This window comes from Heteronotia binoei, chromosome 20 (genome assembly GCF_032191835.1).
Source record: "Heteronotia binoei isolate CCM8104 ecotype False Entrance Well chromosome 20, APGP_CSIRO_Hbin_v1, whole genome shotgun sequence".
In the NCBI taxonomy this organism is placed as follows: domain Eukaryota; kingdom Metazoa; phylum Chordata; class Lepidosauria; order Squamata; family Gekkonidae; genus Heteronotia; species Heteronotia binoei.
The window spans coordinates 25,538,066-25,566,037 of NC_083242.1; the positions used below are offsets into that span (position 1 = coordinate 25,538,066).

Genomic DNA, 27,972 nt, shown 5'->3' on the forward strand with positions numbered 1-27,972 from the left:
TGTCAAATTTAAGAAGAAACGTTAACTGAGCCAGCTTTGTTCTTACATCACAGAGAAATCAGAATTGGAGGTACGGTGATTCAAGAAATCAGTCCAGTTTTTTAAAAGTACTTTGTGTTAACCTTTGACCTTAGTTGTACATTTCAGAAAAGCTTGTCTGCTCAGACAGAATGAGGAAATCAGAACATAGGCATGGCAGAGAAATTTTGGTGTGTTTGTGATATGTTTGTACTCTAGCATAGTTCAATATCTTTATAAATGATTTGGATGAAGGAATACAGGGAATGCTTATTAAATTTGCAAATTATACTAAATTGGGAGGGGTCACAAATACAGTAGAACAGGGGTGGCCAACGGTAGCTCTCCAGATGTTTTTTGCCTACAACTCCCATCAGCCCCAGCCATTAGCCATGCTGGCTGGGGCTGGTGGGAGTTGTAGGCAAAAAACATCTGGAGAGCTACCGTTGGCCACCCCTGCAGTAGAAGACAGGATACAGGATGATCTTGACAGGCTGGAAAGCTGGGCTAAAACCAATAAAAAGAATTTTAACAGGGATAAATGTAAAGTTCTTTGTTTAGGTAGAAAAAATCCAATGCATTATTACAGGATGAGGGAGACTTGTCTTGGCAGTAGTATGTGTGAAAAGGATCTAGGGGTCTTAGTGGACCATACACTGAACATAAGTCAGCAGTGCGATGTGGTGGCTAAAAAAAGAAATTAAATTTTGGGCTGTATCAAGAGAAGTATAGTGTCCAGATCTGGTATCGCTTTACTGTGCTCTGGTTGGACCGCACCTAGAGTATTGTGTTCAGTTTTGGGCACCACAATTTAAGAAGACTATAGATAAGCTGGAATGTGTCAAAAGGAGGGCAGTGAAGATGGTGAGGAGTATGAAGACCAAGTCCTATGAGGAAAGGCTGAAGGAGCTGGGTATGTTTAGCCTGAAGAGGAGACAACTGAGAGGTGTTATGATCACCATCTTCAAGTACTTGAAGGGCTGTCATATAGAGGAGGCTGCAGAATTGTTTTCTATTGCCCCGGAAGGTTGGACCAGAACCAGTGGGTTGAAATTAAATCAGAGGAGTTCTTGTGGCCCTTTCAAACACACCCAAGGAAATGCTGATTGCCCCTTTGAGGGCACTCAGCAGTTTTTTCCCAGGCCAGTTTGGCAAGGGATCCTGAAGTTTTTTCCATCTTCTGGGTCACTGGGGATGTATGTGTGTGAGGGGAGGTATTTGTGAAGTGTAATGGGTTGGACTAGGTGACCCTGGAGTTCCCTTCCAACTCAGTGATTCTGTGATTCTAGCAGTCTTTGACGTAGAAATTGGTGTATGCTCAGAAGGAGTGTGAAAAGTCTGTAGCACACTGTTGACTTCCATAACTGGTACAAAATTATACTAACTGAGCACTTTTTGTATGTCTTATTTTGCATGTTATTTTGCTTCTGTTTAGTTCTAGGAATCAGCTAAACACCCCCTCCCTCCCCCCCCAAAAAAGAAAAAACGCTCTATGCGGTGCATTAATATTCCATCTCCAGCCAGTGGGAATCCTGCCCAGTCTCCCCTTGGGCTTCTTAGATTTCATCAAACATTCTCTTTTTACATTCACACCCAAGTTTTTGTTTGAACTTAATTTTTTTTAATGAATGCCGAGATACTTGGCTAAATACAGAGATCGTATCACCCCTATGCTGAAAGATCTGAACCGGATGCCATTTGTTTTTGGGGTTCATACAGCGCACCAGTTTTTGCCTTTTAAGGGACTCCATCCTCTCATATCATCTGACCCACCAGTTCAGATCCTTTTCTCTGTGCCCCCACCTGCAGAGGTGAGAAAGGTAGTGAACAGAGGCCGGGATTTTCCAGTGGCGGCATGTGGCATTTGTGGCTCACCTGGTGCCTGATTTACTGCCCTTTAGGCATAAGGCCGAATTATTTCTCTTTAAGTGGCCTTTTTGATTGAAGTATCCCATCCTTTTAGTTGTTTTTATGGTCTGTCTCTCACCTGAGGGGTGTCTTATGGCTATAAATTTAGACTGCTTAATGCTGTGTTTATGGCTTGCTCTGGTATTGTTGGCAGTCCTTGTTTTTCTGATTGTAGTGCATTTATTTTTACCCTGAGCTGCCTGAAGCAAACCTCTGGAGAGGCAGCCTGTATATTGTCTAAATAAACAAATAAATATTTTCTATGGGTATGGCTATTAGGAATGTTTGAGTCCAGTGGCACCTTGAAGACCAACAAAGTGAGCGTGCAGGAAAGAATTTAACCTTTTTGGTTTTAAAGGTGCCACTGGACTAAAACTTCTGTTTTGTTGCTTCAGACCAGCACAGTTACCCACCTGAATCTATTTGGGATGTGTGGCATGGATGGTCTGGTTTTGGTACAGGAATTTGGACTAGTTGTTCTTATCTTCTTTGGGCTTAATCCTTGAACATATGAAACTGCCTTATACTGAATCAGACCCTTGGTCCATCTTCTCAGACTGGCAGCAGCTCTCCAGGGTCTCAAGCGGAGGTTTTTCACACCTATTTGCCTGGACCCATTTTTTGGAGATGCCAGGGATTGAACCTGGGACCTTCTGCTTCCCAAGCAGATGCTCTACCACTGAGCCACTGTCCCTCCTTGTGTCTGTGTGCTTTTTAATGAATCCCATATATGGTTGTGTGTGTGGCGTCATCAGGTTGCAGCTGTTTTATGGTCACCTCATAGGGTTTTCAAGGCAAGAGATGGTTTGCCATTGCCTGCCTCTGCATAGTGACCCCAGACTTCTTCGGTGGTCTCCCATCCAGGGACTGCAAGGGCCAAACTTGCATAGCTTCCAGGATCTGATGAGACTGGGCTAGCCTGAGCCATCCTGGCCAGGGTTGCATGCGCTTAAGACAGACATAATAAGCAGTAAGCAGTCCTTCTTTTTCTTAAGATTCAGAAAATCTCAAGTGATCTGCCATTCCTTCCCTGGAACAAATTCCTTCTTTTCCTCTTTAACCCTGAGTTTTGGGACAGGCCTGCAAAGCCTTTTAAGCACAGTTCAGGCGAATGGGGCTAGTGGTGTCCTGTAACTGTGCTTCAGGCAGGAGTAGGGAGTTCACTTCAGGAGGGGAAATGGTGTGCAGTCTCCTAACCACAATTAATAGTATGGCATCAATGTGCACATCTGCCCACGCTGCCCCAGTTTGAGCAGTAGTGTTGCAGAGAAAACATGCTCCTTATACAGTCTCCATTTCTAGCTCGATATTTATATGAGGACGGTCAGTTTCCTGAAAGGAAGCTTTCATTTCTCAGGCAGGTGTAAAGATGAGCACTGATGTATTCTGAAGTCTTGCGGTTTGTGCCCAGCAGGATTCTCTAGTGTGTTTTTTTAGAGCACTTCCAGCTTTGTATTGTTTCAACACTGAATTACCAGACTCCTGTCTGGAGGGAATGTGTGCTCAGCAGTAATCCGAGCATGTGTATTTACTGATTGTTAGGACCCCTCCCTGCCCCCTCTTTGTCTTTCTCTTGCTGCTGTCTGTCCTGGAGTCGGTGCTGCCCTTGCATTTCAAAAAAAAAGAGACTCAATTTCATCTGTCCTGGGACTGTTTTGTCTCCTAGTTTGCTTATCTGTTGAAAATAATGTACACAAAGAACTAGAATCACACTCAAGCTGGGGGGGGGGGGGGGGTGGAGGAGGAGGTCTGAATGAAACACTTGGGAATGGTTGCTTCCTGTTCAGCATGGCTTATTCTCAGCTGGCGCACATCTCCAGGCATGGTTCTTGGGTGCATGTGTACCTCCTGCATGGCATTAGCTTGTAATTTGAGATAGCTGCTGTTTAAGGATCCTTTTCATCCTAATGAAGCACTAAATAATATAAAATTGGATGGCTGCAGTAATTATAGCAAGTGCTGTTGGGCAGAGTGACCAGATAGCATTGGGGGCTAATTGCAAGGAGCAATGGCACCCGAGGAGTTTCATTGCTGTGGCTTCTTGAATTATGTTGTCATGGTAGCTTTGTCAGCAGGTTTCAGTTTGCCACGCCTGGGCTGCAGTCCTTCTGTGTCATTCTCGTTGGCATCCAAGAGCTGCTTTTATCGATCCTTTTTGGCCTTGTTGCAGTGCAGCAGTGTGGTCTCTTGCCAAAAAATATGTGTAGCGGTGCAAGGAAAAGAACTGTCTGTGTTGCGTGTGTTGCATGATTCCTATGCAAGCCTCAAGGAGATGAGCTAGAAAGGCTGCACTCTTTCCTCCGGCAATCGGAGCAAGTATCCTTCCCATCTGCATGGACCCATTAATTAGCTGAACCTCAAGTTGCCAAAAGGAATAGCCCTGGAAATGATGACAGTCTGTGTGTTTTCTCTTTTGTGATGCGTCGCTGTGGATTTCATGGCCTGGGGAAACTCAGGAGGGATCACTACATCATGAATAAGACCTCAGACAGGCAGCGGCTTCCTGCATTTCTAGCTGAGCACTGGTGCAGACAACAGGAGCTGCAAGGAATGCCCTGGGGAAACCGGTTGCCTTTTCTACAACACCAACTGAGCTTTCAGCTTTTTTGTAAAAATGCGTCAAATGTGGCCCACCTAGGACTGACAGTCATGGGTAATTAGCAGTTGTATCGCTCCTATAGAATAAGATAAAACACAACAAATGAGGCTATCTTGTCATTAAAAAAAAAGAAAGAAAGAAAGCAGCAAGCTTTGAAGTCACAGCAAATTTTGGAAGGGAAGAACCGTGCTTTTGTGTTTCTAAGCATAGCAATGTCTACTTTTAAAAACTCTGGAATGCTTGTGTCTTAGTTTTAAGAAATGAAAGATATTTCATGCGTTGTCTGCTCTTCATGGAGATGAGAAGTTAAAATACAGGACAAAATAACAACTGTGAGTGGTGTGTGACCAGGTGTGTTGTCCCAAAAAATGAGAGCCAGTGTAGCCACCTACTGGACATTTCGTTGTCTGATCAATGCACTTTTAAAATGGACCAAGGAGGGTGGCTCCTGTGTTTGATTAAGTGGAGGACGGGACCAGATGTGACAATTCAGATGGCTACTACTGGGAACAGCAGTCCAACATGCCTTCTGCAACAAAGCTACGGAAGCACTTGATGGGATGATATTGTATCATACATTTCCTCCTCCTTTCCCTCAAAGTAGCAGCCAGTAATTTGGAGGGGGGGGGTGTGACTGCAGGGAAGGGCATGGTATTTCATTGGTTTGTATCTTATTGCCCCCCCTCCGCCCCAGTCTTGTTGAGCCTGTGGGAAGTTTTGGAATTTTGAGTATGGGGAGTGGAGTATGACCAAAACTGGCTGCCATACAATGGTGGGGCCAGTCCAAAAAGCTGGGGTGATTGCAAACCTAACTTTCTGCCTATTCCCTGCAGACCCAAAGGTGATGTTTCTGGGGTTCTTCTGAAGCACCTCCTACTCTGGTGGGGTGGAGGAAAAACAGAAGAGGGTTTTTGCTGGGGGTGGGGAGAGAATGAGTTTCTTAAAAACTCTCACTGGGCACCATGTGATTTTTCTCAAAAGCATTTTTCTAATCTTTGAAATCCAGTTTACAGAAGCCCAAATTTTAGAGATCTTTAAATCGAAATGCTGTTCTTAATGTTGCAACTGGACAGAGCTTCAGTTGTTGATGTGAATGGTTTCAGAAGAAAAGTCCAAAGCTGTTTGACTCAATGAAAGAAGCCCTAGCCCTCAGTATGCAAGACCTGAGCAAGTTGGTTAACAATAGGATGTTTTGGGGGTCATTAATTCATAGGGTCACCATAATTCAGAAGCAACTTGATGCCACTTAACATGCACACACACATCTAAATGAGATATTTTTCTGTACTTTGGAGGCTGAAAGATAGTACTTGACCAAAGTTTTTTTTTTTTTGTTATTGTTTTCTTATCCCTTTCCTGAGCAGTTCTACTCTGGGCACCGATCTCCTCACATTCCATATAGGTTACTGCACCTGGTATGGACGCACGCACGGCATTTAGCAGGGTACGAGCAACAGGATGCGCATGAGTTCCTCATTGCTGCGTTAGATGTGCTACATCGACACTGCAAAGGTGAGGCATTTTCTTTGACACCTCCAGGGACGCTTTTGAAGGCGATGAGTCACTGTCACCTGCCACAGGTCACCTGCTGTTGCATTATACTGAATCAGACCTTCGGTCTCTCAAGGTCAATATCATTTACTCAGACTGGCAGCAGCTCTCCAGGGTCTCATACTGAGGTCTTTTACATATAGAGGTGCCAGGGATTGAACCTGGAACTTCCACTTGCAGCTGCTGGAATGGCCTTGGGTTAGCCATAGCTCTCGTAGGAGTTGTCCTTGAAAGGGCAGCTGCTGTAAGAGTTCTGTTGTGGGGAAGGGGGTAGGTAAAGGAGATTGTGACCGCTCTGAGACTGAGATTCAGAGTATAGGGCGGGATATAAATCCAATATCATCACAATATCGTCACTTTTTCTCCTCTTCTTTGTATCTGAAGTATTTTCCTGTTGTACCATTTGTTTTCAGAGTGTGTTGATTAAAGTCATTCATTTCTCATATGAAGGGATTTAAAGCCACCTTATACTACGCCAGACTGTTGATTGTTGGGAGCATTTCCCCTACAGCTGTCCGTATAGCATGGCTGTGCTGATCAGGCAGCCCCCTTCTCAAAGTCGCTTTTTATAGAAGCACAGATACCTTATTGACCTGAAAGGAAGACACCATCCCCAAAAATGTTACACGCATTTTTTTTTTAATTACTGTCCATTCTTCTAACATGTATGCAAACCCGTGGCAACCCCTCTTTTTCCTTTGGGATCACAGATTTCTGCAGGTCCCAACCAGCAGTTGTAACCCTTGAAACATGAATATCTAGAGCTTTCAGAATTCTTCAGCCTCAGACAGGTGAAGCCATTTGGTCTTTTGGTCTATACGTATAAAGAGAAAAGAATGCTTGTAGAGCATGTATTAAGGGAAATTGCTACTGCATCTTCCCTAAATGACAGTAGCGAGCTTTTAAAATGACTGAAAGTAGCATATTTCTCCCCCCCACACACACCACACACCTCTCCACATCACATACCATCACTGGAAGTTATCTTTCAGCTGTATAGTACGCCATTTTCTTTTCACCTTCCCTGTTGACAAATTCCAAGGAGACAGTCATTTCATTTCCCCTCCTTTCCAGCTGTAGATGACACAGGAAAGCCCTAGTGAGCAGGATAGTGCCTTCTTGTGCTTGCTGCAAATGAGCGTACAGAACAGTCTTTTGAGAGAGACTCCCCCCCCCCCCAACTGAGCCTAATTGACTTGGGTAATTGAAAAGGGAGTAATGTTATCCTCCTGTGGGCAGAAAGGGCTGTCTGTTGTAAGTCTCCATCAGGGATGTTACCTGAGGGCCAGTGACAAAGTGAAAAGACTGTTTGTTGGCTTCTGCGTGACAATGGCAGATCACAAATAACAGAGGGGGGAAATGTACATTTTTAAGATGCAGTAAATAATCTTTATGGAATAAGGGAAGGCAAAGTGGGTAAGGTGATACTTGTGGCCCCGTTTCTGTGTCTCCACAGCCAAAGCAGCACTGTTAGCATCTGCCTGACTTCTTGTAAGAAAACAGAGAGGCCATTGTGTGCAACTAAGAATTTACCAAACTCATGTCTTATACAGGCTCAAGTTTTAAATCCTTTTGCTCTATAACAAAACAGTTCACCAGGGAAAGCCAGGCAGCTTTATTGAACAGTCAGCGCTTGAAATAAGGCATGCCAAGGTCTTGTCTCATGCAGTTGTGTGTGTGTGTGTGTGTTAAAAAACAATCTTATAAATTGCACTTAGAATTTAGCCTCTCTCCATCCCCATGGCTAGGTGGAAAGTTAAGTATACATAAAACACATGAAAAAAATTAGAAGTGGTAACTCTTATTCACATGGGCTTAATTCCTCCCACTGCCAGCAGCCTGATTAATATCCATCTTTCACAGATCTTAAGTTTTAAAAAAGTGTTCCATAATTCAGGCAGGTCCTGGAGAGGTTCAGTGCCACTAGCAGCCACTGGTTTAGGATTTGGGGTTTCTTAGAAGACATGGAGGTTGTTTCAGTAGGACATATCTGGATATATTGGATGATCAGATGATTGAATATATAGTAACTAGAAGTAAGGCCCATTGTGAAGAAAAATACAGTGGGCTCTAGAAGGAGGTTCCAGGCAAGTGCCCCCCTCCTTGTGCTATCTACCCACCCAAGTGAAGGCATTCACTCCCATCTCCACCTCAAGGGTAGTTGATCTCTGCCATCTGGAGAGCAGTTATAATTCTGAGTGACCTCCAGCCCTCACCTGAAGATTGGCATGGTTTCCTAGGAGGAAATGGCATTGTACTATCTGAAGTCCCACCCCTCCTCAAACCTCACCCTCTCCAGGCCTCACCCCTTAAATATCCAGGAATTTCCTTATTTGGAGTTGGCAAACCTATCTCCTTCCCTTTATCAGCCCCTCTGATGTCAGCTTTCCATTACCTTTCCCCTCCCTGCAGCCTCTACATAGGAAAAAGACAGTCTTTCTCCACAGCGTGGGTTCCCCTGCTTTACTAGGAGTGTTCACAACTTCAAGCCATGATTGGAGACCCTGGTTAACTTTCACCACTTCATTCAGTGGTAAACATCCCTTCTGTTAAGACCAGAGGGGGAAATTCACATAGTTCGAAAGAGCTCTTTTGGCCAGGCCTACTGTTGCATAAGCAGGTGGCAGCTGTGGCCAGGAGCACTGTGTGCGTGAGCAGCCACTCATTGACACAGGAAGCCCTTCTCAGCAGCAGTTGGAGCCGTGTAGGGTTTTGCACTGCCCATTGCAAAATTACAGTAGTTATATTCTGCTCAGAATGTGAACTGCTCCACTTAGTGGGGGTGGGGATTTAGAGGGAACGTTGGCCAGGAGTGCCTTTTACCAACTTTTACTGATTAGTCAGCTGTGGTCTTTCCTGGCCAAAAAAGATCTGGCCATTGTGGTGCATGCCCTGGTTACATCTGGATTAAATTACTGAAGTGCTTTCTGTGTGAGGCTGCCCTTGAGAAGTGTTCAGAGGCTTCAGTTGGTACAGAATGCTGTAGCCAGCATGTTGACTGGAGTGGGTTGTAGGACCATATCACTCCATCCTTAGTCCATCTACAGTGGCTCCCTATCTCCTTCCAAGCACAAATCCATGAGTAATGTTCTGAAAACAAAAACTCCCTGCTCCGAAGCTCACACGGCTTGGGCTCAATCAGAGTAGATTTTAGAGCAGTAAATTCCTCATGCTTTTGGTGAGAATCAGGGGGCACCAATTGTATTGCTCCCAGCAACCCATTGTACAGGATCAGGCTTCCTCTGTCATTGCCCTGACACTCAGAAACGAGTAGCTGGAATGTAAGAATGTGGCTTCTTTTGTTAGTTGCTGCCGTATGTCTGTATGGATGAATGGGGCATTGGGCTTGCCTGTTACTTTTACCTTGGCATGCAAATCCCTGTGTGGTATTACAAGATGTATTTGATACGTTACTTTGTATTCTATGTACATCTTATCCCCCACCCCAGGCCTCCTCTTAGGAAAAGGTGGGGTTTCAGATGTTTCAGATAAATCAACTCTTGTGTTTTTGATGTCAGTGCAGCTACAGTGATAATGTTAAAAGCAACTTTATCACTTGGCTTTTTGTATTCCAGTGTGGTGTAGTAGTTAAGAGTCGTGGATTCTAACCTGGGGAACCGGGTTTGATTCCTCACCCCTCTTCCACATGAAGCTTGCTGGGTGGCCTTGGGCCAGTCACAGTTCTCTCTGAACTCTCTCAGCCCCACCTATCTCACAAGGTGCCTGTTGTGGGGAGAGGAAGGGAAGGAGATTGTAAGCCACTCTGAGACTTCTTTGGGTAGAGAAAAGCAGGGTATAAAAATCAGCCTTATTCTTCCTGTGTGCATTTTTTTCTCTTTCCTCCCTGATTTTCTTATACATGCCATTCCTATAGGATAAAGAATGACCTAGTTCTTGATGGTATTTTTCAGTGTTAAAAGGAGGTCTTGTATACACACCTGCACATGTATATTAGGGGAGCTTTGAAACCCAGTCCTATTCATTTTCCTGTTCTTCAGGTGACGATAATGGGAAGAAAGCCAACAACCCCAACCACTGTAACTGCATCATAGACCAAATCTTCACAGGTGGACTTCAGTCTGATGTAACTTGCCAGGTCTGCCAGTAAGTATCTAATGATTTAACTAATTCAGATCAAAATACAGAATTAATCCCTTGAGGTTGCTATCAAAAGATTTTCTTGTCAATAAAGTGTACTTTTTATGACACCCCCCCCCCCCCTCCGGAAACAAAGACAATTTTAATGGTTACTTCAGTTATGGTTCTGGTTGAGGCGCAATGCTCCATTGGAGACTTGGCTTTGCAGCATTTCTGGAGATAGATTGGGGAGGGGGGTTGGTTTATCTGAACAACAAAAACCTTGAAAATATACTTCATGAGTATTTTCCAGGGTTTTTTTAAGCCAAATAGAAATTAGAAATCTTCTTCATGGTCTCTGTGCATCACACCTATGGGATATGGTGCACTGCCAATCTCGATTGGTAACTTAGCAAGCTGCAAAGTGTTCTTGTGCCCTTCCCAGCGACATGTGCTGGGGCTCCACCATGCATACTCACTGGGGCAGACACAAGGATCCCACCAGTTCTCTTACGACAACTGTGCTGAACAGACAATCTCTTCGCTACGGTCGGTTGACCCTTTTTTCTAGTATTTGTCTTTTTTATTAGATTTTTCTTTTGGTTTTCTCCCTGAACCCTAGAAGACAAAATAGTGAGGCAAGTTACTGAGGGATTTGGACTTTCCTCAAAACTTTGAGGGGTTGTGGCTCTCTTCCCCTTCCTTTGCCTTCTCCATTGCCTCCTGGCTTGTTTTTTCTTTATTTTTCTGCCCTTCACCTATGGAAGAGCATTGGGGAGTTTTCAAGCACTCTTTGCGGCGTGGTGGTAAAATTCCACCAGTCGATGGCCACTCTCTCTGCCTTTTGCTCTGCCTCCTTTGCCTAGGAGAGTCACATAGGATGGACTTGTGCATTCATTGCTCCATGTTCTCAGAACAAACCCCAAAGAACTGAGCAGCTCAACTCTGGATGGCTCTTGTAGAATCAGCTCTCAGGACCAACACAGCTGTGCTCAGCTCATCTGGCCACGCTCTGACATTGACTTTGATGGTCGCCATGTTGTCAACTCAGACTCCTGCTGATGCCAATCAGTCAGTGCTAAAACACTAAACTTCAGCATCCAAAGCAGAATCCTCTACTCCGGCTAAAAAACACAGGGAGGACAAGGAACCCAAACATGACTAGAAACAGAAGAAGTAGTTTTCAGACTAGACACCATCCAAGGCATAGCCTAGAACAGGGGTCCTCAAACTTTTTAAATAGGGGGGGCCAGTTCACTGTCCCTCAGACTGTTGGAGGGCCGGACTGCCGTTACTGTACAAGGCCGCGGGCCGTCAGTTCTCCATCTTCTGCATCTCTCTCCCTTCCCCACACCACACACCCCGGCCTGGGAACTCACCTCACCTCGGTATCACCTCACACTCTGTCTCCGCCGCCTCAGCCCAGTGCCGGAAGTGTGCGTTGCTAACGCGAGTTTAGGTCGAACGTCACTTCCGGTCTGATTTTGCCATAACCCGGCGGGCCGCATAAACGTCCTCAGCGGGCCGCATCTGGCCCGCGGGCCGTAGGTTGAGGACCCCTGGCCTAGAACAAATGACAAGCCCTGCTGTCAACCATCTGAACCTTGCTGGAGGCCTGGTTCTGCCTCAGCATCCACCAACCCCTTTTACAACTTATTGAAGCTTCACCTTTTTCCCTCTCAAGCCATCAGGCACGAGGGCTCCAGGGCACCCAAACAGAGTTTTTGACTTCACACCTCTAACCTATTCACCTGTACCCATTCTTAGCAACTCAGAGGTTCATCACCTCCGTCAGGTGGGTCCTTTCTATCATAGCTTAAGGGATCTGCGGTACAATTTCTTCAGCTGCCTACTGAACAAAGGTTTGTACCAACATCGTCCTCAGTCGTCCTCCTGGAGGAAGTACAGTTACTCCTCACTAACCGGGTCATGGGTCGAGTTCTTCCACCCTTCCAGGGTTCTATTTTTTTCTTTTCCAGTACTTCATAGTACCCCCCCCCCCAAAAAAAGAGTGCAGCGGCCTTACATCAAAGCACTAAGTTACAATTAAGAAAAGGAAAAAAACCCCAGTTCCTCCTTCCTTTTAGTCAAGTGAATTCTACTCCCACTACTTTATGGTGGCCGCCCTGAGCCACTTGTGGGAAGGGCGGGATATAAATCTTAAATAAATAAAAAAATAAATAAATAAAAATGGTTTTCAAGCAGAATGGGGGCCTCCACCCTATCATGGATCTCAGGGCACTGAATGAGTTCATTGCTTATTGGACATTTCACATGACATCTCTCCAGCAAATCCTTCCACTTTTCAGAGGAGAAACATGGATGGCAACTTTGGACTTATGAGATAGAATCATAGAGTTGGAAGGGACCTCTAGGGTCATCTAGTTCAACCCCTGCACAATGCAGGAAACTCACAAACACTTCCCCCTAAATTCACAGGATCCTCATTGCTGTCAGATGGCCATCTAGCCTCTGTTTAAAAACCTCCAAGGAAGGAGAGCCCACCACCTCCCAAGGAAGCCTGTTCCACTGAGGAATCGCTCTAACGGTCAGGAAGTTCTTCCTGATGTTGAGCTGGAAACTCTTTTGATTGAATTTCAACCCATTGGTTCTGGTCCTACCTTCTGGGGCCACAGAAAACAATTCCACACCATCCTCTATATCATGGATGGCCAGCGGTAGCTCTCCAGATGTTTTTTGCCTACAACTTCCATCAGCCCTAGCCAGCATGGCCAATGGCCAGGGCTGATGGAAGTTGTAGGCAAAAAAATCTGGAGAGCTACCGTTGGCCACTCCTGCTCTATATGACAGCCCTTCAAGTACTTGAAGATAGTGATCATATCACCTCTCAGCTGCCTCCTCTCCAGGCTAAACATGCTCAGCTCCTTCAACCTTTCCTCATAGGACTTGATCTCTAGACCCCTAACCATCTTCGTCGCCCTCCTCTGGACCCATTCCAGTTTGCCTATATCCTTCTTAAAATGTGGTGCCCAAAAATTAACACAATACTCCAGATGAGGTCTTAGCAGAGCAAAGTGATACCATCACATCACGTGATCTGGACACCATACTTCTGTTGATACAGCCCAAAATTGCATTTGCTTTTTTAGCCACCGCATCACACTGTTGACTCATATTCAGTGTATGGTCCACTAAGATCCCTAGATCCTTTTTGCACACACTACTGCTAAGACAAGTCTCCCCCATCCTATAACCATGCATTGGATTTTTCCTACCTAAATGCAGAACTTTACATTTATCCCTGTTAAAATTCATGTTATTGGTTTTAGCCCAGTTTTCCAGCCTGTCAAGGTCATTCTGTATCCTGTTTCTGTCTTCTTCGGTGTTTGCAACCCCTTCCAATTTAGTATCATCTACAGATTTAATAAGCATTCCCTCTATTCCTTCATCCAAATCATTGATAAAGATGTTGAACAAAACAGGTCCCAAGACAGATCCTTGAGGCACTTCACTTGTCATTCCTCTCCAAGAGGATGAGGAACCATTCAAAAGCACTTTCTGGATGCGATCTGTCAACCAGTTACAGATCCACCTAACGGTAACAGGATCCAAACCACATTTTACCAACTTGTGAAAAAGGATAGTATGTGAAACCTTATCAAAAGCCTTACTGAAATCAAGATAAACGATGTCTACAGCATTCCCCCAATCCAGCAAGGTAGTCACTTTCTCAAAAAAGGAGATCAGGTTAGTCTGACATGACTTGTTCTTGAGAAAACCATGCTGGCTCTTAGTAATCACATCCATTCTTTCTAAATGTTTCAGGACCGACTGTATGATGATTTGTTCTAAAACTTTTCCAGGTATAGACGTCATGCTGACGGATCGGTAGTTAAGTGGATTGTCTTTTTTCCCCTTCTTGAAGATGGGGACAACATTCACCTGCCTTCTGGCACCTCTACCGTTCTCCAAGAATTTTCAAAAATAATAGCTTTAGCTTTCCTAATTTTTTCTCTACAAGCACTGGTGATTTGTTTATATTCAGATGCATATTTCCATCTGAACATAAGACCATACCATGGGAAATCCTTGCATTTTGCCATAGGGGAGATCCATTATCAGTACAAGGTCCTTCCTTTTGGGATCTCAACATCATTGAGAGTCTTTACAAAGATGATATTGGTAGTTGCCATCCATCTTTTTATGGGGAAACCACTGTATTCTCATATATAGACGATTGGTTGCTAGTGGCAGATTTGAAGAATACTCTCCTCACTCACATACAGATCACCATGGACCTCCTACAGAAATTGGGACTTTGTGTAAATCTAAAGAAATCCAACCTTGTTCCTGCCACCAAGATTCTGTTCATTGGTGCACTGCTAATGTCTTGCCAAAGGTGGTCTCTTGAGTTTCACTTGCAGTCAGATGTTTCTCTGCCAGTGTTTTTTCCATCCCTGAGTACTGATGTCAAGAGATGTCTTCATTCCCTAAATGTGAAGAGGGCTTTGTTGTTTTGTGAGGACTTGGACTCAGGCCTTCCATAAGGATCCTGCCATCTTCATATCTGTACCCCCCCCCCCAGGAAGGGTCAGTGGATCTCCTCACAATGTTTATCAAAATGGATTGTGGAGAAGATTGAACTTTGCTACCCACTAGCCAAATGCCCCTTACCAGGGCCTGTCATCACTCATTTTACAAGAGCGCCAGCTATGTCTACTGCCTTTCTACAGGGTACATCCTTACAGGAAATCTGTAGGCCGCTGCATGGACTACTCTGCATTCCTTTGTGAAGCACTATGCCAGGGGTGGCCAAAATTGCTTAGCATAAGAACCACATAGAATAAACGTCAGATGTTTGAGAGCTGCAAGACATGAACAAATGTCACACACATGTCTTTATTCAGACTCTTAATATTTTCTTTCCACAGAAAGATAAAATATATATGTATGCACTTTACAACATGACCATGCTAGAAGGAGACTTTTTAAAAACAAAAAAAAATGGTAATAACAGTCCCCATAAAACCAGCATAGGGAAAAGTTAGGGTGTGGGGTTTTTTTTGCACCAGTGGGAGAAAGAAACACACATGTACCATATAAATAACTGGCCATCGTTTGCATCATTATGCATCTCTCTTTGCCTTGACACCAAGGTTAGTAAATACAGCTCCTACAAGAGCTATGAAATTAAAGGGAACTCTGTATTGCGCTCTTTAATTCCACCCCTCCTTTAAATGGCTCCCTTGGCTCTTGCACTCTTTCCCCACTCTAGGTCTCTGGTTGACCTCTGTGGTGGAGAAAAGCTTGCAAGCCTGCCTATTTCCCTTCTTCTTGGTGGAAATAGTCACCTACCTATGGATCAGTGCTAAGAGGGTGACTGAGGTCCCAATGCTAATCATGCTTACTTGAGAGTTAGCCTTCATTAAGTTCCTCCTCAACCACTGGGATGTGGCTCCCAAGCCACAGTTTGGCCACCCCTGTATTACACCTTAGATGTCCATCTTCGCCAAAGAACTTCAGTTGGGGCGCACTGGTTTGCAGTCTGTTTGTGCCTGAGTACCTTACAGCACCCTCCTCCAGGTAGACTTGAGCTTGTTACTTTCTCATAGGAGTGATGCACAGAGACCATGAAGAAGATAAACAAGTTGCTTGCCTGTAACTGATGATCTTAAAATGGTCATGTGTGCATTAACACCATCTATCCTCCTTCCCCACTGCCGTTGGTCCTCTGGCTTGCTCAGGGGCTTCACAGCAGTCAGAAGGAACTGGCAGGATCTTTGTGCCCGTCCCAGTGAACATGCATGGTGGAGCCCCTGCACATGTTGCTGGGAAAGGTGCAAAAATCCTTTGCAGCTTGGTAAGTTACTGATTGAGATTGGTGCAGGTGCACCATATCCCACAGGTGCGAGTGCACAGATGACCACTCAAAGTTACAGATAAACAACCTGTTTTTTTCTTTTTAGCTATCGATACAGCTGAGCTTCAATAAAAGCTGATATTATTCAGTTTTTTATTTGGGCGCAGTTTTCTTCACTCACTGAGTTGGCTACCTGGCAGGAGAAGCCTCCAAACCAGGTCTGTAGGTGACGGGGAGAGACCTCCCTGCCACAGGCTGATCCCAGGGCCAGCTTCTCCTGCCCAGCAGTGCTGAAAAAATTTGGCAATCCTGAATTTCAGGAAATACCAGTATTTTTCAGATTCAGTATACCCGAAAAATGTTGATTTTGTGTGTGTGTGCACGCGCACACACACTCCTACTAGATAGGAAGAGCTCTGTGGGGAGAAAGTCATATTTTTAAGGAGTTCCCATGTCAAAAAATGCCTTGCAAAAAATAATGTCAGGAAGCAAAGCTGTAACCTTTCCCTTCACAAGCTGTGATAGTTGTGCAGTTACAGGGAATTATTAATGGAGAGAATGTGTGAAAAACTGAAATTTCATGCTTTCCGTCCATTAGAGAAAGTAGAACAGTCTGCCAACTCATTGTACTCCATGGATGGAGTGGACTTGAGCTGACGAGAAACCAAATAAATTTTCTGTGAAATGGACAAGGATGACCACAAAATGCAAGGCTATCCCTCTTGCAGCCCCTTCCTTCTCCATTGCAACTGATGAAGGGAGTTTTGACTCTCAAAAGCTTTTATCCTGGAAACATTTATGGTCTTTAAGGATGTTGCTAGACTTGAATCATGCTCTTCTTCATTGCTGACATGCCATTTCCAAGAGAGGTATTTGCCTTAACAGCCTGAATTGACAACTGTGCTTAGTCAGCCATCCCTGAACAGGCTTCTAGATGATACTTCCTTATCAGTTCAGCATAAAAGATTTGCATGATGTAGTGGTTAAAGTGTTGGACTAGGATCTGGGAGACCCAGATTGAAATCCCCACTCTGCCATGGACGTTTGCTTGGGGACCTTGGGCCAGTCACATACTCTCAGCCTAATCAGCTCCCAGGGTGATTGTCAGGATAAAATGGAGGAGAGGAGAATGATGTAAGAAGAAGAATTGCAGATTTATACCCTGCCCTTCTCTCTGAATCAGAGACTCAGAGTAGCTTATAGTCTCCTTTATCTTCTTCCCCCACAACAGACACCCTGTGAGGTGGGTGGGGATGAGAGAGCTCTCACAGCAGTTGCTCTTTCAAGGACAACCTCTGCAAGAGCTATGACTGACCGCAGGCCATTCCAGCAGCTGCAAGTGGAGGAGTGGGGAATCAAACCTGATTCTCCCAGATAAGAGTCCATGCACTTAACCACTACACCAAACTGGCTGCTTACGTCTTCACTGGGGAGAAAAGTGGGATATAAATGAATAAATAAATACAGACTATTCCTCTTCTCTGTGTGGGCTAGAAGTGTCTTTATTCTCAGAACTCTGAAGGATGCTGCACAACTGGAAAAATCTCACAGATTTACACTGTGTATGCATGCAATTGCTGTATTTCCCCATAAATTCTGAATTGGGCTTGCTAAATATTGCTGTCCTGACTGAAGTCTCGGCAGCCTCTAGAGAAGGAAGTGTAGCAGCTTCTTCCCAAGTAAACACAATGTAAAAGAGGGGGCTGTTCCCCACCTTTGTTTTTCATGAGATGGAAAAAGTCACCACCGGGAGATTTTTCCTTCCCAATTTTCACCTAGTGGAGTTGTCTTGTGAAATCAAGTTCCTCTGGTAAAATTATGTGACATATGTCAGAACAGAATAGTTTTATAGAGAGCACTAACATGAAAATGCTAAGCACTTTTCCTCTTCAAAAGTGGATGTGTCAGTTGGCCTAACATATTCCTTTAAGTCAGATCAGTTGCCCTGTAAATTAGTGGATATAAACAGTTTTTCTCTTTTTTCTCCCTAGTGGTGTTTCCACGACGATAGACCCATTCTGGGACATCAGTTTGGACTTGCCAGGTTCATCTACCCCGTTTTGGCCTCTGAGCCCAGGCAGCGATGGCAGCGTGGTGAATGGGGAGAGCCACATGTCAGGAACCACCACCCTCACAGACTGCTTGCGAAGGTACAAACCGTGACAGGTGGCATTTATGCATGGAGAAAAACTTAACTTCCCTCCTGCTGTCTACAGATGAGTAGTTTTTACAGGCAAATGGCCAAGGAAGAAAACGGCACCTCAACTGCAGTGTTAACTGCTGAATCATCTTGCAGAGCCATGCAGGGGGGAAAAAAAGAGAGAGAGAGAGAGACCAGCGCAAAATAAAAGCTGTGTAGCCTAAACAAAAGCTGTTAGATACTCAAGAGAAGCAGCCCCACCTGCTGACCCTTTGGCTAGTTTTCCATGGATAGGATTCAACACATATTCAGCAGCCAATTATAAGTTTATGCATTGTAGATTTTTGTTTGCCACAATATGCTTCCTTCTTTGCATGATCAGCTGAGATCCTCAAGGCAAAAGGAACCTTAAAGCTTGATCTTCCTCATTTCCAAGCATTCTTTTAATGACTATACACAATGTCACATTTTGGTAGAGAGTAGTGACTTCTTATTAATCCCTCCTATTCCCTCCCACCCCCCACCCCTTATCTCAAGCACAGAAGCTCTTTTTGACCCAACTCAGGACAAAACTTCAGGTCAAAGAATTCTTTAGAGGTACTTCTGCAGTCTCGTAGGATACCTCTGTAGAAATCAGGTCTTGTTGAATTTAATATAGAGTTACATTCTTGGTGGAATTCGCTGGTGACTCAGTGAACGGATTTTAAAATGGCACCCTGGTGGAAAAGGCCGCTGCTCTAGGCCCTTCTGCGCTTTGGTTTTACTAATGTGTGATGTGCATGTGTGAAGACATTTCTGAATATGGGATCTCCCACCTGCCAAGTCTTCCTACGCAAACGGAGACTGGATTTGCTGAAACAGAAGAATACCTTGCATCCTCACTTTAAACTGTCAGTATGGGCACCAGCACTTAAACAGGCTCCCCCTCCCCCCACCCCGCTATTGCTTGTACTATTAGTAATGACTGCAGCTGCTATTTCCATTCCTCGGCACCCCTTTAGCCCAGCATTGTTCTAGACTCCCTGCAGAATCCATAGTGCAGTCTGTGTGGCTAGATGGTTTATAACAGACACTCAGATGTCAGGATAGAGATGGGCGGAACTACTGGGTCCAATAAAAGAGTTGTAAGGGATAGCAGAGGGCTATTTTTGTTTATGGCTAATATCCCCACAGTCGTTATGCATGTATCAAGTTGCAACCAAATTAGGGTGACCCCCACAAGGGGCTTCCAAGGCAGGTGAGAAACAGAGGTGGTTGACTTTCTGCAGAATCTTCCTCAGCAGTCTCCCATCCAACTACCACCCCTGTTTGGTTTCCAGGATCTAACAAGCTCAGGCTATAACATTCCACCTCATGCCTCTTTCTTTGTGGATGAGGGCCTCAGCTCGTGCTGCTCAAGACTTCCTCTCCATGGCTCTGTTTGGGAGCCTAAGTGGAGGCCTCCTTTGCTATTTGCAAACAGGTGGTTCCGTTTATTTAAGAAGTTTATACTCTGCGTACCTATTAAAGGCAGAGTGCTTAAGATGGGCTAACAATTAGGAGGGTGCACAAAAATGGTATTTTTCAGTTCTAGATACAGTGGAGCTGGAAAATATCTGTATTCCCAGTTTCCAAATATCAGTGTAGTTTTTCGCTCTGAGTTTTTTGGGGTTTCAATATTTTTTGGCTCCATTATTTCCTATGGGGGAAGGGAAGTGCTGGTGTTTTTAAAGATAGAGGCACCAAAACTGCAGAGGAACTGCTAATGCCCATCCCGTGCTAGAGACAGTTAGATGTAGTGGTTAAGAGCGTGGATTCTAATCTGGGAGAACTGGGTTTGATTCCCCACTCCTCCACATGCAGCTGCTGGTGTGACCTCGGGTCAGTCACAAGATCTCTCAGAGTTGCTTTCTCAGAAGCAGTTCTCAAAAGAGGCCTCTTAGCCCTATCTACCTCACAATGTGTCTGTTGTGGGAAGGGAAGGGAAAGATTATAAACCACTCTGAGGCTCCAAGTGAAGGGCGGGATATAAATCCAATTTCTTCTTCCTCTTCTTTAAATAGCACCCCCAGATTTCAAGTTGGTTGAATTAAGGGGTCCAATTCTATGGGCCCCCAAACAAGGTGTTCTCAGCTATCCTCCATTGTTTCCTGTGGAGGGGAAGAAAACTCAATGAAAAATGTAAAACCTGAGACTCTCTTCCCATAGGAATGCTATTGCAAGCTATTGATAAGCCCAGCCAATGGAGAATCTGAGAATATGAACTATGCGAAATGTGAGAATCTCCATGGAAAACACAAAGAACCTACACACCCCTAACCCCTGCACAAACCAACTGCAGTAAAGAACAAACTTTTTAAAAGCACCAATAACATTTGCAACTGACAGAATCTTACCTGAAACAACCAGGTAAGCCAATACCAAGCCCTGCAAGACACCAAAACTCAGGGTAGAGAAAGAAAAAAGTCCTGGGAAACTAAATGCTTGCTCCCAACATTCTTGATTAATCCTGAATATTTCCAGGACCCATTTATTGGTATCCTGAAAAATCCTGGATATACTTGTGACTCACGATTATATCAAAAAAATACAAATGAGATATTTTTCAGATGTATGTTCAGCTTGGTTATCTTCAAGTGCACATCCCTACTAACGGTTAAGAAGCCATTCTCAATATATGACGTCATAAGGTTCAGCAAGTTTCAGAATAACTAGAAAATCTAAAAGCAGCAACAACAGAAACTAAAGTGCCGAGGATGTAAGGAGCAGGAGCAAAGATAAGGACGCTGTGGCCTCTGCCGGCAAACATAGGTCCAAAGGCTTCTGGGAGTTTGCACCCTTTCCTTTCCAAGAAGAACACCAACAGAGGACAGCCAGATAGACACTCTGGTTGGCAATCCTAACTTTCCTGGGAGTAAGCCCCAGTAATAAGATTATGTAAGGATTACTAATTACATAAGGATCACTTTCTCAGTTCTCTGACTAACAGTGCAATCCAAAGCAGAGCGACACTTTTCTATCTAATGAAATCAGTAAGCGAGACAAGAGCGTAGCTCTGCCTAGGATTGCATAGTGACTCTCTTCCACCTTTTCCCTCCACTTTTCTTTCCCTTATGTGGTGGTGTTTTAGATTGTATTAATGACTGCTTTTTTTTTTTTTTGAAAAACAGAGTATACATTTAAGAAATAAAAGCAGAACATAAAATAGTAATCAGTTTAAAAATAGCTGATTACCAGTGTGAGTAAAAGCCACTTGGCAAAGACCGTGTAGCTCACCTGCCTCAAGACAACCTCTGAAATTAACTTAAAGTTGGAATGCTTCATAGAGACAGAGAATTTTGCAGATAATGACTGAAAAGGCATGCCTCACATGCCAGTCTTGCCCCGTCAGAGCATGTGTACAGAGCAAGACATTAGTTGAAAGTACACCACCCTCTGCCAAAGTAGGATCTTCAGGATGTACATTGAAAACATCATGTAAAACAATTGCAAAATCTTATCAGAGTATCAGGAGAGAAAACATTGCCTGCATTAGTGGCCCTGATTGGTCAGAAAGGTGAGGAAAAAGTATTATAACTATGACTACAAATGTCTTCATTTAAATGGTAAGGAAATTCATCTTTACTGCCTTCCTTTGATCCATTGCCATAAGCAGGAACAAACGGTTACACTTCCAGATGAAGGAAGTTGACTATTAGATGTCCTTTGCCTTGGTTTACAAGGATTATTTCTCCACTGTTCTGATAGCATTCGAGATTACCAGGTATACAGGGTTTGCAGTTATTGGAAAAGTTGGAGCTGTATTTAAGATTTAACAGAAGTCATTCACTGAGACCATGTCCAGCATTCCTCACAAAAATCCAGTGTCACAGTTGTCAGAGTGGAAGCTCAGGAGCAGTCAAACGCTTGGCTTCATTTTACTCTTTAAGACGGATGAAGTAAGGACAGACCTATAAACTGTGTTAAAAGAATGAAATGAGCCTGAGGATCCATAATCTCATCTACCTTCGGGTGCTGCCAGTTGGCCTTTTCTGAGTCTCCTTCAATGCAATTTAAAAAAAATAAATAGAAGAATTGCATGAATACATGAAGCTGTTTTATACTGAATCAGACTCTTCATACATTAAGGTCAGTATTAGACTGGCAGCAGCTCCTCAAGAGTTTCAAGCTGAGGTCTTTCACATCATTTATCACCTAGCCTTTTCAACTGGAGATACTAGGGAATTGAACCTGGAACCTTCTACATGCCAAGCAGATGTTCTGTGGCCCCTACCCAAGAATTGCTGTATTTCCTAATGATAACTGAACATAGTTCTGCTGGAAACTAAGTTATGCATGTGTCTCTAAGCATAGATTTAACCAAAAACCAAATAACAGTTTGCACCATTCTTTCAAAGTAAGGAACCTGTTCTTCCATCCAGTGTGATGCTGTCACCGCTCAATGGATTGGGAAAAATAGACTGCGTTACGTAGCCCTTACCTTGTCTGTTCTTGGCCTGCCTAGCATAGGAATGTTTCAGGAACAGAAGCAAAAGGTGCTTTTCAAGGAATTTAGAAGAAGAGGAGGATGATATTGGATTTATATCCCGCCCTCCACTCCAAAGAGTCTCAGAGCGGCTCACAATCTCCTTTACCTTCGTCCCCCACAACAAACACCCTGTGAGGTGGGTGGGGCTGGAGAGGGCTCTCACAGCAGCTGTCCTTTCAAGGACAACCTCTGCCAGAGCTATTGCTGACCCAAGGCCATTCCAGCAGCTGCAAGTGGAGGAGTGGGGAATTAAACCGGGTTCTCCCAGATAAGAGTCCGCACACTTAACCACTACACCAAACTGGCTCTCCTTGTCCAGCATCATACAAAAAGATAAGTGGAGTGGACTGTTGGAATCATAGAGTTGGAAGGGGCCACACAGGTCATCTAGTCTAACCTCCTGTTCAATGCAGGATCAGCCTGGAGCATGATCTTATGATTCTAGCAGTCCAACCCACTTACCTTTTTGTGTGATGTTTGACAAATTCCTTTAAAAGCACCTTTTGCTTCCGTTCCCAAAGCATTCCTATGCACTAGGTATGCATATGTATATTCTAATGTAGGTATGTCTATGTATGTTCATGTTGCTCAACTCCAAACATGGTGGGAGGCCAGCCTTTCTTTAGGCAGGCGAGCTTCAATAAACTCACATGCTTTAGAACACCCTATGTGATCAATGTCCAGGAGATTTCTTCTAGCTCTGCTCTTGCAGCTTTTTACTTCAAGGACTGTGCAGGTGTTTCTACCTGTGGTCAACAATGTTGGTATCTCATTTGTAACCCTCATTGAATGCTGCAAGTACCTTATATTTGGTTGTACTGTAGCTTTAAGTCATCGTAAAACATTGCTCTCCATGTTTTTAATCTTGAAGGCACAGATAAATTGCAGAGGGTGTTTCCATCCACTCTATTCCCTTAAAAGAGTCACACCCACACATCACAAGGACCTCATGGGTATTTTCCACAAACAAGTCAACATGCTAGCCAGATCGATCTAGTTCTTGAGCCTAGGACCAAGAAAACAAGAAGAGCCCGACTGGATCGGACTTGATAAACCTGCATGTCCTGATTCTGACAGCTGTGTACCTCCAGTAGATCCATAAGCTGGTCCTGAAGGAAGAAGCCTTCTCCCACTCCATGTTCCCAGTGTCTGGTGTTATGAAATACACTCTTTCTGAACATGCTAATATCCTTTCAGTACTAAATGTACTGTCCGTCAGTTTCACTGGTGATATAATATTCAGTATAATTCCAGTATTATGAGACAGAAGCGCCTCTTTATTTTTCCATTACACTTCATAATTTTATACACAACTGTCTGGACCTCTTAGTCATGTTTTTCCTAAATTAAAAATCTCCGGATGCCTTCACTTTTCCTCCTTCAGAAGGTGTTCCAACCTTGAACTTTTAAATTGTTTTCTCCAAAAGCTCTTTTAGCATATATGAGATGTGGCAGCCAGAACACCACTATTCTAAACTCAGACGCACTGCAAGCGTTTACGAAGGCATTCTGATACTGACCACTTCGCCAGTCCTCTGTGGTATTAGCTAGAGGTAGCCTGGCCATCTGAATACTAGCAATATCCGTATCTGATCTGATGAGTCTACAACCTTGGCCTGTGTACTTGGTAGACCACATCAGCTTTTTTTTTTTTCAAAGTAACTGCCTCCTGATATTCAGATGAGTCCTGGTAGCTTTTAAATGAGGTAAGTAACCAGTATGTTTCACCTTAAAACTGGAGCTGTTGTATTAAACCATAAAGTGTTTGTTCTCCTGGTTAATTTTATTATGCCCATCATAAAACTATCTCCCCGCCCCCCCCAAAAGATGCCATATAGGTATCTAGTCCTTTTATTATCATGGGGGTAGTTACTTTTACTTCGCATCCAAATGTTTCAGAGGAGGTGTATCATGGTTTAGAAAGTGTCTTATTGTAGTTATGGAATCAGCAAGAGCTATGAAACTCCAAAGATGGCAAGAGATTCAAGGGTTCCAGGCAGCCTAGTTCCAACTGAGTTCATGGACTGGGGTTTGGTCAAAAGGACTTCAGATGGCTAGTGGAGACTGGAAGGACAGAAATAATTATCTTTTTCATATAAACTCCCTAGGAATCAGGGAGGAAGGTTTAGCCTAAACTGGGACTGCAGTTTAGAGGAGGAGAACAATGCAGTGGAGGTGGAAGAGAGAGCTTCTTAAACCTTTTCTCCCATGTCGTTTGGTTGTTGACAGACATCATACCCAAACCACATTTGTTCTTGCTGGGGGAAAATACAGGTGCTTGTATTTCTTCCCCAACACAGTTAAAAGTTGCTTGAGGATAACAGTTCTCTTTAGGAAGAAAGGGTTAAAAATACCTTTCATGCAATGCCTTCCTTCTCAGAGCCCCAGGTTAGCTACATTTGAAGGAAGAAAAAGTCTTAGAATACTCATTAAACTAGACCTGTGGTTCTGCCCTTCCTGTGATGTTGCAACGATCCTTCTGTCTTCAGTCATTTTCTCTTCTATTTTGTATCTTAAAATGTGAATTCAGGAAAAGCAACATTGGAAGCTGTTGGACTGTAAAGTTGTCAATTAAGATTTCAGTGAAGGTGTCATGAACCCTGACGAGGAGGAGCTGGAAGGGTTAACAGAACTGGAAGAGTTGCCAGCCAGTTCCTCAGCTGAACAAACAGCAGCTGGCCCATCAATCACTCGCCAGGCACCAGTGTCAGCTGTTGACGATCAATCTCCTCCAAGCTCTTCTCCCACCTCAAGAGTTCGAAGCAGGCTCCAGAAAGAACTTTCAGAGCGAAGACATGAGGCACACTGATGTTTCAGATCTCTCAGCCCTGAGTTCTAGCAGAGTCACTGCCACCCAAGAGCAGGCTGATTGAGACTCCCATATAGCTCCCACCCAGGACCTGGTAGCCTTGTGGAAGCAACAAGTCTATTCTCTGGCTTGCATCCACGCTCCTTCCTGATCCTGACCTGCTTGATTTCCTTGGCACCCTGACCTTTTGGCTTTTGGACATTGACTTCTGATTCCGGTTTGTGATTCTGCATTGGTGACTTGGCTCCTGCTTGACTTCCTGGACTTTGACCTTGGACTGGCTTTGGACTCCTGCCTGCCTGCACCCTGAGAAAATGACAGAAGGTGAATTTCAGATGAAGGTGGATAAATTTGGATGATGTTCCAAGAATGGCACTAAGCATAATTACAGAAAAGGATGCAATAGGAGAAATTGGTTACACATGTAAAGATAACGGTTGAATTTTTTCAGGAAGAAGCATGAATAAGAGAGGCACATATTGTCTGTGCCACTACTATGCTGAAGCATGTCGGAAATTGGACAAAGAATGTTTGCTCCCAACTTGGAGACCTTAGTTCACAGAATCAGTGTTGGAAGGGACCTTCAACCATTCAGGTGGAAAGATGGCATAGAACTGTTTTATATAAATAAAATAACTGGGCAGAGGCTACATAGGTATGGTAAACAAAACAATGGCACACGGATTGGAAATGCTTAATTTACATTCCATTTCCAAAAGAAGATGTCAAAGATTGCAGCAGTTATTGGGCCATCACATTAGTTTCTCATATAAAGTGATACCTAAAATCCTACAGCAAAGACTGCTGCTATATATGGAAAGAGAAATGCCAGGTATTCAAGCTGGATTCAGAAAAGGAAGAGGCGCTAGAGATCATATTGCAAATTTATGTTGATTACCGGAGTTGTAATTTCAGAAGTAAATCATTAATAGCCGTGGTTGGCTTTAAAATAAATTGGTCTTCCACAACATCTAATTGCTTTGACGGTCAACCTGTACGCTGGTCAAGAAGCTATTGTTATGACAGAAAACAAAGCAACAGAGTGGTTTTCAGCTGGCAAAGGTATCAGACAAGGATTATTTTATCTCTGTATCTTTCCAATCTATATGCAGAATGTATAATAAGGAAAGCTGAACTGGATTTAGATGAAGATGGAGTGAAAATTAGCGACAGTATCACAATTTGAGATAGCAGATGACACCACGTTATAGGCAGCAAATAGTGAAGACTTGAAACGACTCCTGATGAAGGTTAAAGCAGAAGGTGCCAAAGAAGGATTATAGCTGAACCATCAAGAAGACAAAAGTAATGACTACTGGGGAATTATGCAACTTTTAAGGTTGACAATGAAGAAATGGAAATTGATTGAGATTTTCTCTTGCTTGGCTCCATCATCAACCAAAGTAGAGACTGCACCCAAGAAATCAGAAGGAGGTTGAAACTGGGAAGGACAGCCGTGAAGGAGCTAGAAAGAAGAGTTGGTTTTTATACCTCACTTTTTTCTACCCGAAGGGAGTTTTGAAGTGGCTTACAATCCCCTTCCCTTCTTCTCACCTTATTTAATGTCACTGGGTGACCAAGATGATTCATGCTAAGGTATTTCCCATTATTGCACATGGATATAAAAGTTGGACAATGAAAAACTCTGACAGGAAGATTGCTGACTCATTAGAAATTGGTGTTAGTTTTACAGATACTGTGGTCCACCAAAAAGACAAATGTGTCTAGATCAAATAAGGCAGAACTCTCCCTAGTACCTAAAATTGAGGCTATCGTACTTTGGTCACATTATGAGAACTCAGCTTGAGACCCTGGAGAGCCGCTGCCAGTCTGAGAAGACAATACTGACTTTGGTGGACCAAAGGTCTGATTCAGTATAAGGCAGCTTCATATGTTCATATATGTTCATGAGAAGACAAGTGGAAAAGACAATAATGCTAGGAAAAGTGGAAGGCAGCAGGAAAAGAGGAGGACTCAACACGAGATGGATTGACTCAATAACTGATGCGCTTATTGGCAATAATTGACATAGCCCTCAGTCAGCAAGACCTGAGCAAGGCTGTTAATGAGAGGATGGTTTGGATGTTGTTAATTCACAGGATCACCATAAGTCAGAATCGACGATGCACATACATTGAACGTAGGAGTCAAGTATCACCTGCTTATTAAATTTGCTGATGATACTAAATTGGGAGGGGTTGCAAACACAGAAGAAGACAGAAACAGGACGACCTTGACAGGCTGGAAAACTGGGCTAAAACCAATAAAATGAATTTTAACAGGGATAAATGTAAAGTTCTGCATTTAGGTAGGAAAAATCCAATGCATGGTTATAGGATGGGGGAGACTTGTCTTAGCAGTAGTGTGTGCAAAAAGGATCTAGGGGTCTTAGTGGACCATACACTGAACATGAGTCAACAGTGTGATGCGGTGGCTAAAAAGGCAAATGCAATTTTGGGCTGTATCAACAGAAGTATAGTGTCCAGATCCCGTGATGTGATGGTATCGCTTTACTCTGCTCTGCTAAGACCTCACCTGGAAT

At 43.8% G+C, this 27,972-nt stretch overlaps 1 protein-coding gene and 1 long non-coding RNA gene across 4 annotated transcripts in view; one reads left to right on the forward strand and one right to left on the reverse strand.

Moving 5' to 3' along the window:
* The window catches only part of USP22 (ubiquitin specific peptidase 22), a 172,515-nt gene that overhangs the window by 126,355 nt on the left and 18,188 nt on the right, over positions 1-27,972 (forward strand). For all 3 annotated transcript variants that reach the window (XM_060260527.1, XM_060260528.1, XM_060260529.1), the window contains 3 exons: positions 5,890-6,037; positions 10,075-10,180; positions 17,966-18,124. In XM_060260527.1, the coding sequence (XP_060116510.1) occupies positions 5,890-6,037; positions 10,075-10,180; positions 17,966-18,124 (413 nt within the window). The remainder of the gene's footprint in view (positions 1-5,889; positions 6,038-10,074; positions 10,181-17,965; positions 18,125-27,972) is intronic.
* LOC132588186 (uncharacterized) overlaps positions 16,946-27,972 on the reverse strand; it is a 268,607-nt gene continuing 257,580 nt past the window's right edge. Inside the window, exon 2 of the long non-coding RNA XR_009556497.1 lies at positions 16,946-17,030. This is a non-coding gene — a long non-coding RNA (uncharacterized LOC132588186). The remainder of the gene's footprint in view (positions 17,031-27,972) is intronic.